General features: G+C 38.3%; 1 protein-coding gene across 1 annotated transcript in view; it reads right to left on the bottom strand.

Moving 5' to 3' along the window:
* Nucleotides 1–2,037: 2,037 nt before the first annotated feature.
* The window catches only part of VWF (von Willebrand factor), a 75,657-nt gene continuing 65,213 nt past the window's right edge, over nucleotides 2,038–12,481 (bottom strand). The window contains exons 25-29 of the mRNA XM_010171088.2: nucleotides 11,728–11,826; nucleotides 10,394–10,522; nucleotides 8,737–8,776; nucleotides 4,112–4,209; nucleotides 2,038–2,382 (exon numbers count right to left, since the gene is read on the bottom strand). Of these exons, the coding sequence (XP_010169390.2) occupies nucleotides 2,194–2,382; nucleotides 4,112–4,209; nucleotides 8,737–8,776; nucleotides 10,394–10,522; nucleotides 11,728–11,826 (555 nt within the window). The 3' untranslated portion in view covers nucleotides 2,038–2,193. The remainder of the gene's footprint in view (nucleotides 2,383–4,111; nucleotides 4,210–8,736; nucleotides 8,777–10,393; nucleotides 10,523–11,727; nucleotides 11,827–12,481) is intronic.

The following is a 12,481-nucleotide window of genomic DNA, read 5'->3' as shown; positions in this document are numbered from 1 at the left end:
CCATGCTGATAAGCTGGTGCCTGACTCATATATTTATCTGATTAGAAGACCTATCTGCAGCCATGAAGCCTTAGGCTGCAATCCTGTCAGCTTCCATAAGCTAAGAAAGGTCAGTCTGACTGAGGGCACTGATGGAAACAAAGGGGCAGTCCAGTGATGGTAAGAACAGGAAGCTATTACCTTTTACCCCCTACCCACTCCTTTTCTCTGGTTCTCTCTGATGTTGCAGGCTGCTGTTCCAGGAGTTTCTTATTTGTAGCTTCAGATGAGCTGTTGTGCAGATGATTACCTGGGTGACCCAAACCCATCTGTCAGGGAGCTGGATATCCAGAGCCAACTACAACAAGGAGGCTCTTGTGTGAGGATGGAGGAAAACTGGTGACAGAGATCTACTGCATTAAGTGGCACCGGTGCCAATTAAAACTTTGTTGCTCTCCCTGGGGTTATTGTGGTCCCATAGCAGAAGATACATAGAAGGCCTGCGCTTCTCCTAGCACTGTCCAGCAATAGAAGATGTCTTCAGTTAATAACAAGGGAAAAAAAGGCCTACGATTCAATGTGTGTTGAATCCACAGCTGAATGGCAAAAGAAGCAGGGTTCTGCCTGTTTCCTCTCAAAAAGGAATACAACTTGCCTTTTTAGTTGAAAGCACAGAGGGACATTTTTGTTTGCTCCCAAAGTGAGCCATTCATGTAGATGGGGGGGTGTTTTGATCTGTTTACTCATGTGACATTGGCATTCATGTGGAGAGCAATAGCTCTTCATCTCAAAACTTTCCTCCCCATTACCCAGGGGCAATGCTGACAATGTCTTCTGAAATGCCTTCCATTTCTGCAGATGCTAACCCTAAAACTGCACAAGGATAATGTGATTTCCTGACCTCTTCTGCTAGGCTTCTCAGGAGCACTTTTTCCCTTCAGGACTTCTCTATAAGTATGTGTTTCACTGGTTCAAGAACAATTCTGCTAGAGGTGGAGAAACTATGTTTTTTTTCACCCATAACCTATCTCTAAGGGTTAGTGATTCCATCACAAACATATGGAAATTTGGAGCTGCTTTTTAAAAAAAAAAAAAAAACACATCCTATATCAGATTTTTTATATATTATTTTTAAAAAGTTAATTCAATGAGAATTTAAAATATTTCTTATGTTTCAAAAATGCAAATGGAATGACCAGTTTTCTCTCCCTCATATTTTTGAGAAATTAGTACTTCCCAGTGAAACTGCTTGACTAGCGCTAGATTCCACCAGGACCAACAAGCCTCTGGAAAATCTGTTGTCTTCCATTGTCTGACCAGACTAATGGAATTTTTAAATCCTGCTAAATTTATACCTGGCAGCAGTAACTAAATTAAACCTGTCACTGCCAATTCTGCATTTGAAAGAATTCTTACTTTTGTAGCTAATGCAACAGATGAAGTTCTGAAATAAATAATAAGGAAATAAGGGATATTACTGATGAGCATCCTCTTCAAATCACTCTGTGGAAGCACTGAAGTAAATAGGCAAGAGCTGTCCTTCAGCCCTGTTCACAAGTACTGAGGACTTGCAGAAGTTACACAGCCTTCCCTCAGCACAAAATTTCTTTGCATTCAGCTTCATGAGGAAGATGTATATGCATTGTAGAAGGCTATTTGGTTGCCTGAGCCATAACCAGTATTGTTTGTGTACCAAGGACATCACCCTCTTACTATGAAGTTTTATGCCATAATCACTGTAATCCCTGACTGGAGGAGAAAAGAAGACCAAAAACCTAAAAGTCTGCACTGTGTCACTAAAGTGGGGAATGCAAGTGTAATGTCTCTGAAGACAGTGCAAAATGCTTTGGTATGTGTTCTTTAAGTAGAAGCAACTGTTTCTGTTACTATGTTGTGGGTTTGCTGTTTGTTTGTTTTGTTTTGGAGATTTTTGTTGTTGTTAGGTTGGGGGGTTTTCTAAATAACGTGAATTACTTTCCATGGTGAAGATGAAGGGAAACAACACAATCTGCAATATCTCTTCTATAAACCACGCCAAGAATAATCAGAAAATGCTCCGTTGTGCTAGTAAGTTTTATTGTTTGCTATGTTGATACAATTAGTTAGTCAGGACTCTACTGGATAAAACAGTCTACAGAGAGAAAATGAGGCTTGCACTGTAAAGTTCCCTCATCATAAAACTTGAGATTAAACAAGTGGGCTTCTTGCAAATATTCAGTCTGTACACGTGCGAGAATAGCATTCACAGTGAGAGGCAGAAGGGATGTAATGCTGCACCACTGTCCCATTGGCACACCGGAGGGGGATCGTGACTATGGTGGTTTGAGTGGCTGTACAGCAGCTGCACACATCTTCCCATTTCCCTGTCTGAACAGAGTATCTGGTATTGCTTCTGCACTTGCCCTAAATTGAAAAAAAAGATAGACCAAGTTTGAACAGTGCCAAGATCTCAGTGCGATCAGAATCCAGGTTCTTTACTTCAAAACATCCATGGATGACTTCACCTGGAGCTCAGTGCTCTGCTTTAAACCACAAATTCAGAAACAGGTATCTTATTATGGAGTGTAGGGTGATGGTCCAAGAGTAATGTCATGAGCAAAAGCATACCAAAGGAGAGGTGAAGGAGCTGGTCACACAAAAAAAGCTTATAATTTAAGATATCACAGGTCATGTGTGTTGGCTTCTAAGCACATATGGTTATTGCCTCAGCTGTATGATATAATGGATTCAGAAAGTGCTTTAGCCCAAATGTGGCAAGCCACACATTCATTGTTGTCCTGCTGGTTGCTATTTTTCCTTGTTCTACTTGTCTGTCCACTCTACTAACTCAGACCAAGCTGTTAATGTTCGTAGCTATATCTTTTTATGAGGTAAAAACTAACAGCCCCCACATCAAATTCTGTCAGTCTTTTTGTAGCTCTGCACTCTTATTTCTGAGATTAATACAAAAAAATTGCATAGCATTATCAGGGAGGACTTTAGAGAAAACTGTACTCAATACCAGCTATAGCAAGAGTACTTAGTTTTCTCAATATACAGTCAGATTAGCAAAACAAAATCTCTACTTTTGCAGGGGAAACTTCAATACAAATGACTTTATGGCTAAAGACCTGATTATCACTGACTTTGTGGACAGGAAGAGAGGTCTTTTTTTTTTTTCTTTTTTTAATGAAGTGTAAGTGTTTTTATTGTTGTTCTTAAAGCTTCCAATCTTATTGAGACATGTGAAGTAATTGAAGGCCCTTCGCCAAGTAGCTATCTGAAAAGCCTGGGTGTGTACAATCTCAGTACTTCTCTCAATTCCCATTCTTTTCTCAGTAGCCATGGGAAAGATAGAAATTCATTTTGCCTACTGTCTTAACTAAAGGGAATACTCAAGGGGTTGGGTGCAAGCCATCTTCTTTACTGCCATCTTTGTATGCCATAGTTTGGATTGTGTACAAGGGTTGTATAAAATCCTTGTGTGAAACATGGTTATCTCAGATTGAGCAGTTGTCCTGTTACAACCCAGTCTGGGAAGAGAATATCATCTTTGGTTCCCAGTATGAGAGAGATGAGAACATCCAGAAGGGAAGCCATGCTCCTATTTCAAATAGCAGTTGCTCTATAAGGTACAAGCAGTGATGGGCAGGAAATTAAACTTTTAATCTGATTATGAAACAAATGCACAAGACATGCAGAACACAACAGCTTAGTGTGCAGGCTAACAGAGGAGTCATAGAGCTTACAGAGCACAGAAGTTAAATCATAGTGCTCAAGTTTAAATGTCTGTTAAAGTTAGATAACTTTATATCTACATAACTATTTACACTCTCATAAATCACCTTCAGAGCCTGAACAAAGATATGCTTCTGATGGAAGCAAAGGACAGTGCTATGAACAAAGCCTTTATGCCCTGGAGTATATGCCTTTTTCCATGCTGGCTTGAATAGGAAAAATTCAGGATCACCAAATTAATTTAGGAAACAAGTGCAAGTGAGTTTTGCACTGTTTGAGTGAATCAGTAAGGACATAAACTGATGTGCCTCCACTTCCTGAAGTGAAGCCATAATGGAGGCAAAGGTTTCCCTTGTGGAAGAGAGAAGGGGGCAAAGGCAGATCTCGGGTCAACGTGATTTCTTTGGTTATTTACCTCACAATGAGAAATAGGCACTTCCTTTTCAGCCACACATCCGTTGATATTCCTATACTGCAGTCTGGTACTTACTGGTCGACATTCCACTTCCACACCTATCAAGTTGAAAAAAGAAAAATAATAATAATAAATAACTCTTTGGCAGTGCTGACAATTGCTTTTTTTAACTCACTTTCCCTTATTACTGAAATTGTTGTTTAGTGAGATGTCATTACTGGTAAGATCCCTAGCAAGAGAATTAAGTGTGTCTCCTTAGAGTAATTAATGTAGAGCTGTGTGACTATATCATGCTAGAGCCCTAAAATTCCACTGGAGAGCAGGGTTTCCCTCATGTTTCTTTTCAATTGACTGGGTTTTTTTGTTTTTTTTTTTAAAGTCACCTTGCCACCTAACATCTGCCTTTTACCTGTTGGCTTCTGTGTTAGATAACTCTCCTTTTAAAGATAGTTCAATGGTACATTGGGCAAGCAAGTGCACAGGAAAAAGATGATACAGATGGAAACCAGAGAAACAGAGCACCCTGACCTGGCTATTCCTGGGGCTGTCACAGGAGAGAGATCCCATTGTCTTGGGATGATGCCCTTCAAGATGAGCCAGAGGGAGCAGCTCACCAGATCACCTTACAGACTGAGGTGGGTTGCTGTTTTCAGGACTCTGTGAAACTCCTTGTGCTGTGTTAGGGAAGAACATTTTGGGATTCTACAGACTCACTTATCACTCACTTATCATTGGAATTTTAGGTGAGGAACCAAAGGTGGGAGAAGAGAAGGATTAAGGTAGTTTCATGAGGAACAAGCATAAGAAAGTGGATGGATAAAGGCATAAAAGGGGCTGGCTGCATGTTAAACAGCTGCTGGTCCATACTTTTGTCTGACCTTGACCCACATTTGATGACTGCAGTCTTCCCTGTCTTATTAAACTCCATTTCTAACTACTTGTCCTTGGTGATGGACTCTGTTCTGTACAGATATATGCATATGGAGGCATGAGTGCAAGCAACTGGAACTGGACTACAGGTCATATGGCCCATGAGTCTAGGTTAACAGGGATGCAGGATGAGTTACTGGACAGAGTGAGTGCGTAAGACCACTAAGGGCCTTGATCCTGATCAGCCAGAGGGGAGATCAGGATGAGAATATGGGTGCTGTTTGTGTTTGCCAGGGTACGGAGCGTTTCTCTGTGTGTACGTAAAGAATGTGTGCGTGCAACTTGTATACATGTGTTTGCACATGTGCCTACTGGGATACGTGCTGAGGCTCACAGTTGCCTGGACCTGAAGACATGGAGCTGCAGCAGCCTTGCTTCTATTGGGCTCCTAGATTTCACAACTCTTAACAGTCCTTGCACATGTAATGGATTTTGCAGAAAACTAACATAGCAAAAAGAACAACTAGGAAAAAAATAAAATAAGAAAACTAATTCTGCAAAAATCTAACTTTGGGTCAATGGAAACTGTTCCACTGTTTCCAGTAAGTCAGGAAATATTCTGATACTTGTTTTCAAATACTTTTTTGCTCTTAGTGTTAGGCAAATTCTCCGTTTTTTTCCATCTAACAAGAAAACCACACAACAGGGAGTATGTCTGGATTTGTTATGAGTGGAGGGTACAAGCTCAGGGAATCTGCTGATCCCTCTTTGTGAAGTGAGGTTTATTTGCTATGATCTGTTACCTGCAGTAGCCAACGATGACTCTGCTCCTCCACTTTCAGGGGAACCCCACAACAGACATGCTCAAATACAGACTAACACAGAATATTTTTTTCCGAAAACTCTTGTCTGTTTTGATCCACACCTGAAGATTTGTGAAGGAGTTAATGCCTTTTTAAGTGGATATTCTATGCACTGCAAACAGCAGTTCTTTGTAGTGTTAATATAGTGCTATGCCTCTGTGTAAAGACAGGCTCCTACTTTTATTCATTTCTAGCTAACCAATGGAATTTATGTATTTACCAAGATACTGGACTATTTTTTAGATACTACATAACAACATTTCAGAAAGCAGAAGGAATTCAGCTGGACAACTGTACAACTAAGTAGAAACATAAATTGAAACATATCATCTTCCTAGCAGCAAACATAGCTTTCAATACCTTTTCCATGGGAATATTAGTACCAAATTGGCTCTGTGCCTTGCTAAGGCTTTACATTTCTTTTTCTTCTTCTTTAAAAAAAAAAAAAAAAAAAAAAAGCTTGAAAAGTGTTTCTGGTTCCAAGGCTGGAACTTCCAGTTCCCTTTTAATGATTTCATCACTTCATTTGATAAAACCTGTCCACTTGGCAGGAATACACAATTGTGTCCACACGACTGAAAAGCCCAAATAAAATAATTGTCAGACTCAACAGCTTCATCACCTTTTTTATCCTGATTTATCAACTTGTTCTCTATTGACTTAACTACTCTCATTTACTGTTTTTGTAGACTGTGCCTCCTTTGCAAAGGTAAGTGCTTGTAACTTAACAAGACAGATGCAATTGAGATCAACAGGGAAAAGAGGTAAGAAGTAAAGATAGAAGTGCTTTGTTAAGTGGGAAAATAAGGAATATCCTTTGCATATAATCAGTTCTGTTGCTAGTACCAAAAAAATCTAATAAGAAAATAAACCTGTTCACTTATGTGCTCCTACATACTTAAAACTTGGAACAATGCCTTCAGACACTCTAAAGAACTCCAATTGCCAAGGAACAACATAGAAAGGGAAACTGGCCTCTTAACCTTTGCTCAAAGCCATGTAGGATTCTACTGAACCAATGGCATCACCCTGAACTGTGCTTTGAACTAGAGAGAAAAAGTTCTTTGCACAATCCTTTATGGTACTGAGGTATCTGAAAGACAAACTCTCTCAAGATCGAGGAAGGCAATGCAACCTATATCTAAATCTCTGTGTCCATGAGAAACTGATTATTTCCTTATCTGACTTTTAAGAATAATTAAATTACTCTGATTTTACAGTAGCTTTGCCAAGCCTTGGTGTTCCCTGTACAGTATGTCACAGACTGCATGTTGCTACAAAGTGCCGTGGTGGAAAGATATAAATACAGAGGAAAGAGAAAGAGAGTTTGGTATCTAGAAGCATCTGATTCAAAGCTATGTGTTAATCACCATCCTTCAATTGATAAACTATAGTTAGTTGACTGGATGCAGTACACTGACTTTTTCCATATGAAGGGCCCTGAACAGAGAAGCAATCAGGAATAGGACTGTGGTATAATATGGGACTTTTCAGTTTTGAGCTATATCCAAGACAACACCAATGGGAATAAGGATTTGAAGGCCTATACAATATATGTGCTTTTAGGCATGCGATATTTCACTTAGCTCAGTTTGCTTTTGTTGCTGCAAGAAGGTATCACTTTTAAATCACTATAACTGTTAAATAAATATCTGTATTGAGCTGTGCTCATTTGGAACTGGTTTTCTCCTCTCTTCAACTGCAGTGATAGGCATTCTCAATTAGTAGAGCCTGCCCACTACCCTGCCTTTTAAATCTTAAAATCTGGTTTTGTTAATAAATAATTTTCAGTATTCCTTACTTGCAGCCTGGTAGATAAAAGCTCTCTTAACTAAATTACCTGTTTGAGCCATTTGATGACAGTCTATCTCAATAGCTTTCTGACTTCTATTTCTCAAGCTGTAACTCAGTGATTACACAGACAGGCAATGGCTGCAAACTCTCTAGAGCTAATGTCCTTCATTAGGGGTATTATTACAGCAGTTACTGTGCCAGGGTGGCGATGGGCTGCTATGCTGGCCATCTTTTATTTATTAGCACAGGCATAGAGAGGGGGTTAAAAAAAAAAAAAAAAGATAATGGAACACAGGCAAGATGTTGATATACTGACCTTAAAAGAGAACATCAGTCTTTTGTTATTTTTTTTTTAATAAATGAGCTACAGTATTATTATTTTTTTACTTACAAAGGAGAAAACTGAGAAGTTGTCTGTTCACAAAAGCATCAGAGATTCATCTCAGAAGTGAGAACCCAACCCTGCAATCCTTCCTCATGTAAGCAAACCCTTCTTACACTCACAGCTTGACTGACATTTGGATTATGTACACAATGATACATGAAATTAAGAGTTGTAGGACAGACTCCTAAACTGCTGAATTTATGATGCAATCAGGCTGTTCAACAGGAATGCACCTTTGACAAGTATTTGCTCTACCATCTTTTGGTTATTACATTACCAAAAACCAATCAAAATTACATTACTGCCACCAGTTCTTTTTCCTAAATTCATTTTAAGTTGATTGATTATTCATGAAATGATTGCCTCACGTATTCAGTATCAGGTTATGTGACTTGTCAACCTGTGTGTGCAATACTGTTTCTGTTATCTTTAGATGAACAATAAAATAAAACATTCATAATTAACATCTGCATAAAATGTGGAGAGTATCTATTTCTTTCTAAGCACTTGTGAATACTGTCAAAACACGTGTTCTAGTGGACAAAACATGACTACAGTATCCCCATCAGAAGGTAGAATTGTTTGCTGGTTTATTTTAACCACATTGCTTAGCTCTGTTTCATTAAACTGAATCGCATGCAAAACATAGCTCCTTACTCAGTAGCTTATATTCTCTGCAATTTCCATACAAGCTTTTTGGCTTATTTACTTACATGTGTCACAGCAGGTACTGCCAATTTTTGCAATTCTGCCCTAAAAATTAAATAAATAAATACATAAATAATCTATTTTGGCACAATTAATAAATATTTGTTCTGCTGGAAGAATATGAGAGGCTATTTAAAACGGGGTATGAGGTGAGAAAATTGTATTTCTATATTGTACAAAAATATAAATCTACATTAGTAATAATCTCTCTATTCATTTTAAGGTTTTGAACTTGTGATTGTATTTGTTGATAGCTGATTGGAAGTAACTGACTATATTAGCAAGTTCAACGTGAAAATATTGCTTTCACCTTATAATAGGAGCTTTCTACCGTAAAGACATTGAATACAAATAAATTTATGGGAACCAGAGTGATAAAACAAATAGCATTCAAGTCTTACACCTGTTTAAGAATGGAAGTTAAATATTCCCTCTTGACTTTTTTAGCAATATAGACAAAAGCATGCCTATTCCAGAGCAGTGGAAAATCTACAAGCAATTCATCATAAAATATCACATCTGTCAAATAAGTTTTAACATCCAAAAATTTTATTTTTCTTGTTTCGTCACTATGATGTAGAAAATAATACTCAGAAGTGTATGTATGGTGGAAAATTAATGAAAACCCATAGTAAAATGAAAAATGGAGAAATACTGCAGAGAGATGCCATTGTTGCACTAAACGCCTGAATTCCCATTCAAAAGTTTGGAGGCTTTTTTAATTAAAAACTGTAAACTTTCCATTTGTAACTAGATGAAAAACAAAAATTTTTGACTGGAAATAGTTCATTTTTTTTGGATGTCAGGAGAATAAATACAGTTTGGGAAGCTCTGGTTAAAAAGTAAACCATTCTTCACTGATTTTCAGTGCAGACCTTTAGAACATGATAACAACCCCAAGCCTATAACGTAATCCAGCATTTTTCTAAATCTTTGTTTGTATAACAAAACTGTGTGTGCTATTGTGATTTCATAAAGTGAGAAATGCACTACAGAAGCTTTATTTTTCCTGCATTTGCAAAACAGGGACAGGTGGATATAAACACCTGTGTGATGACAGGTGAGTGGGACCCCATGAGCTACACCCCAACCTGCACTGTTCCTTAGTGTATGGCTAACTGCAAATCACAGGAAGGATGGGTGGACATGTTTAGTGAGGGGTTTGTTACACCATTATACTGAACAACTGCAAATGTGGAAGTTTGAGCTCTTCCTACAGCACTGTGAAAATTCCATTCCCTAACCTCATATGAAGGTAGAGATAAAATGTCTTAGCATTTCATATGCATATTCATACTGAAAAAGGGGCTGATCTGTTTTCTCAGTTTGTGTAATTATCCACACAATTTTGCTCTGGATACCAAACTGAAAACATTGTTAGAACAGCCATTTTCTTATGTTTGCTGCTTCACATGGAACAAAATTACCGCAAGCTCAGCATCTCCCCTGCAGTATAGTCCCACGTAAAACCAACATATACTTTTTAATAAAGAAAACTTACATTTTTCTGAATTTTAAAGAAAGTTCAAATTCAGTTTAGCCAAGGTGCTGGGAGAGGGATGGGGTTTCCCACTCTAATACACATGAGGTAGCTGTATACAGAACCATAAACATGACAGAGTCTATTAGGAAACCTGGAAACAGGACTCATTCACTACTTACTCCTTCAGCCAAACATCTTCTGGAATCAAATGGAGGACAGCCAGTGATTCTCCTTTCCCAGATAAATTCCCCTTTCTCATTTACTTTACAGGAGTGGCTATCACAGCCATCCTGAAGTGATTCATTCGGCTGTAAAGATTTAAGGGCTGTTAGCTTTACACAGAAACAACATTGGACAGTAAGTTCTCAGGGTACTATACAACCTGACTATTCCTTTACTGATAATTCATGTACAATGCTGGTGAAGTTTATAAAATGGAGAAATCTTTAGTAAACAGAGCTGTTTATCAACAAAGTCATCACCTTCTATTTACTTCCACAACCATATTGATTACAGCTCAGTCAAAACTACCAAAACCTGACCTTTTTCAGCTCTTAACAGGGAAGACATTTCCATTAAGTTAAAAGAGAAACTTGACTAAGTGAGATACTGGGGAGGTTGGCCTAGAACTTGTGCTTCAGAGAGACATATATATGAATACTTAACTACTAGCTGAGTTGGGAACGCCATTTAAAAAAAAAAAAAAAAGTAAAACCACACCCCTACAAAGAATCATAGAATCATTTAGGTTGGAAAAGACCTTTAAGATCATTGAGTCCAACTGTTAACCTAACACCACCAAGTCCACCACTAAACCGTGTCCCTAAGCACCACATCTACGTGTCTTTTAAATACCTCCAGGGATGGTGACTCAGCCACTGACCTGGGCACCCTGTTCCAATACTTGACAACCCTTTCAGTGAAGAAGTTTTTCCTAATATCCAATCTGAACCTCCCCTGGTGCAACTTGAGGCCGTTCCCTCTTGTCCTATCACTCGTGACTTGGGAGAACAAACCGAGACCCACCTTGCTACAACCTCCTTTCAGGTAGTTGTAGAGAGTAATAAGGTCTCCCCTCAGCCTCCTTTTCTCCAGACTAAACAACCCCAGTTCCCTCAGCTGCTCCTCATTAGACTTGTTCTCTAGACCCTTCACCAGCTTCATTGCTCTTCCCATACTCTCATCTAAAACTTAGCTCAGGGATGGATTAAAAAAAAAAAAAGTTACATACATCTCTCATGACAAGATGATGGGTTTTAACCAGAAAAATATCCACTCCTGTTTAAGAACCTATCATGCTGGAGAAATTTGTCAAAATTCCCATTTTCAACTTAAATTATCTATTTCTCATTTAAAATGAGGGGTTTAATTTCCTCTAAGTAGTTGTTTGAGCTAGTATTCCAGTTAAAGTTCCTTGATAATATTCATGCTTGCATTCTGAGATAAAAAAGAAAAGGCCCAAGTCTGTGCTACATTCGCACTTACTCGTAAATAAAGAGTGCTTAAAACTTACCTGAAGGTATTTAAGCCTTCCATCTCTCAGCCTGATGCTACACGAAGTTGGCACACATTTTCCACAGCAAGAGCCAGGGATTTCCTGCCTTCTGTAATTCTAGAAGTTAAAGGACATTTTTCTGGGTTTATTTCATTTTAAGCATGCTTCCTACACTTATTTGTAGAGGGTTTAAAAAAAAAAATTAAAAAAAAATCAGTGGACAAAGTAATAGCCAGCAAAATGCTTTTTAAAACAGTAGGACTAGACTAGCTTAATCTAATTAGTTGCTGTTTGTTTGTTTTATAGAGGCTGACATTAATCCTTGTACTGATTTATTATACAACAGGGAGAGAAGTTTGTTTCCAAGCACAAAGCCTCCTGTGTCCACTAAATTCAATATTCTTTGACTGTAACGGTTGCAAGATCAGGTCCACCAAACAACACATGACAGTAGGAGAAGGCAAGAAACTTATTAAAATGTTTTGAGTGACATACAGTTTGCATTTATGGTGAGCAGAGGCTTCTCTGTAAAGCTAATGAATACTAAACAGTGCAACTTAGAAAAGTAGTTTGAAGTGCTTAAACTAGGAGAAAAGGGCAAAGTAACCTGTAAGCAGTGGGCAGCAAAAGGGGAGAATAAAGCTAAGGTAGAAAATTTGCACTATAGAAAGAAAAAGAAAATGGCTTGATGAAATAAGAAAGTAAAAAGAGCATCAGGGAGGGTATGAGATAATAAAATGAAAAAGGAGAGAAAGAGAGAAAAGAGGAATAA

Source organism: Antrostomus carolinensis, unplaced genomic scaffold (assembly GCF_000700745.2).
Source record: "Antrostomus carolinensis isolate BGI_N321 unplaced genomic scaffold, ASM70074v2 scaffold567, whole genome shotgun sequence".
Lineage (NCBI taxonomy): Eukaryota > Metazoa > Chordata > Aves > Caprimulgiformes > Caprimulgidae > Antrostomus > Antrostomus carolinensis.
The sequence above is the reverse complement of the archived record's forward strand: the minus strand, read 5'-3'. Positions and strand labels throughout refer to the sequence as shown.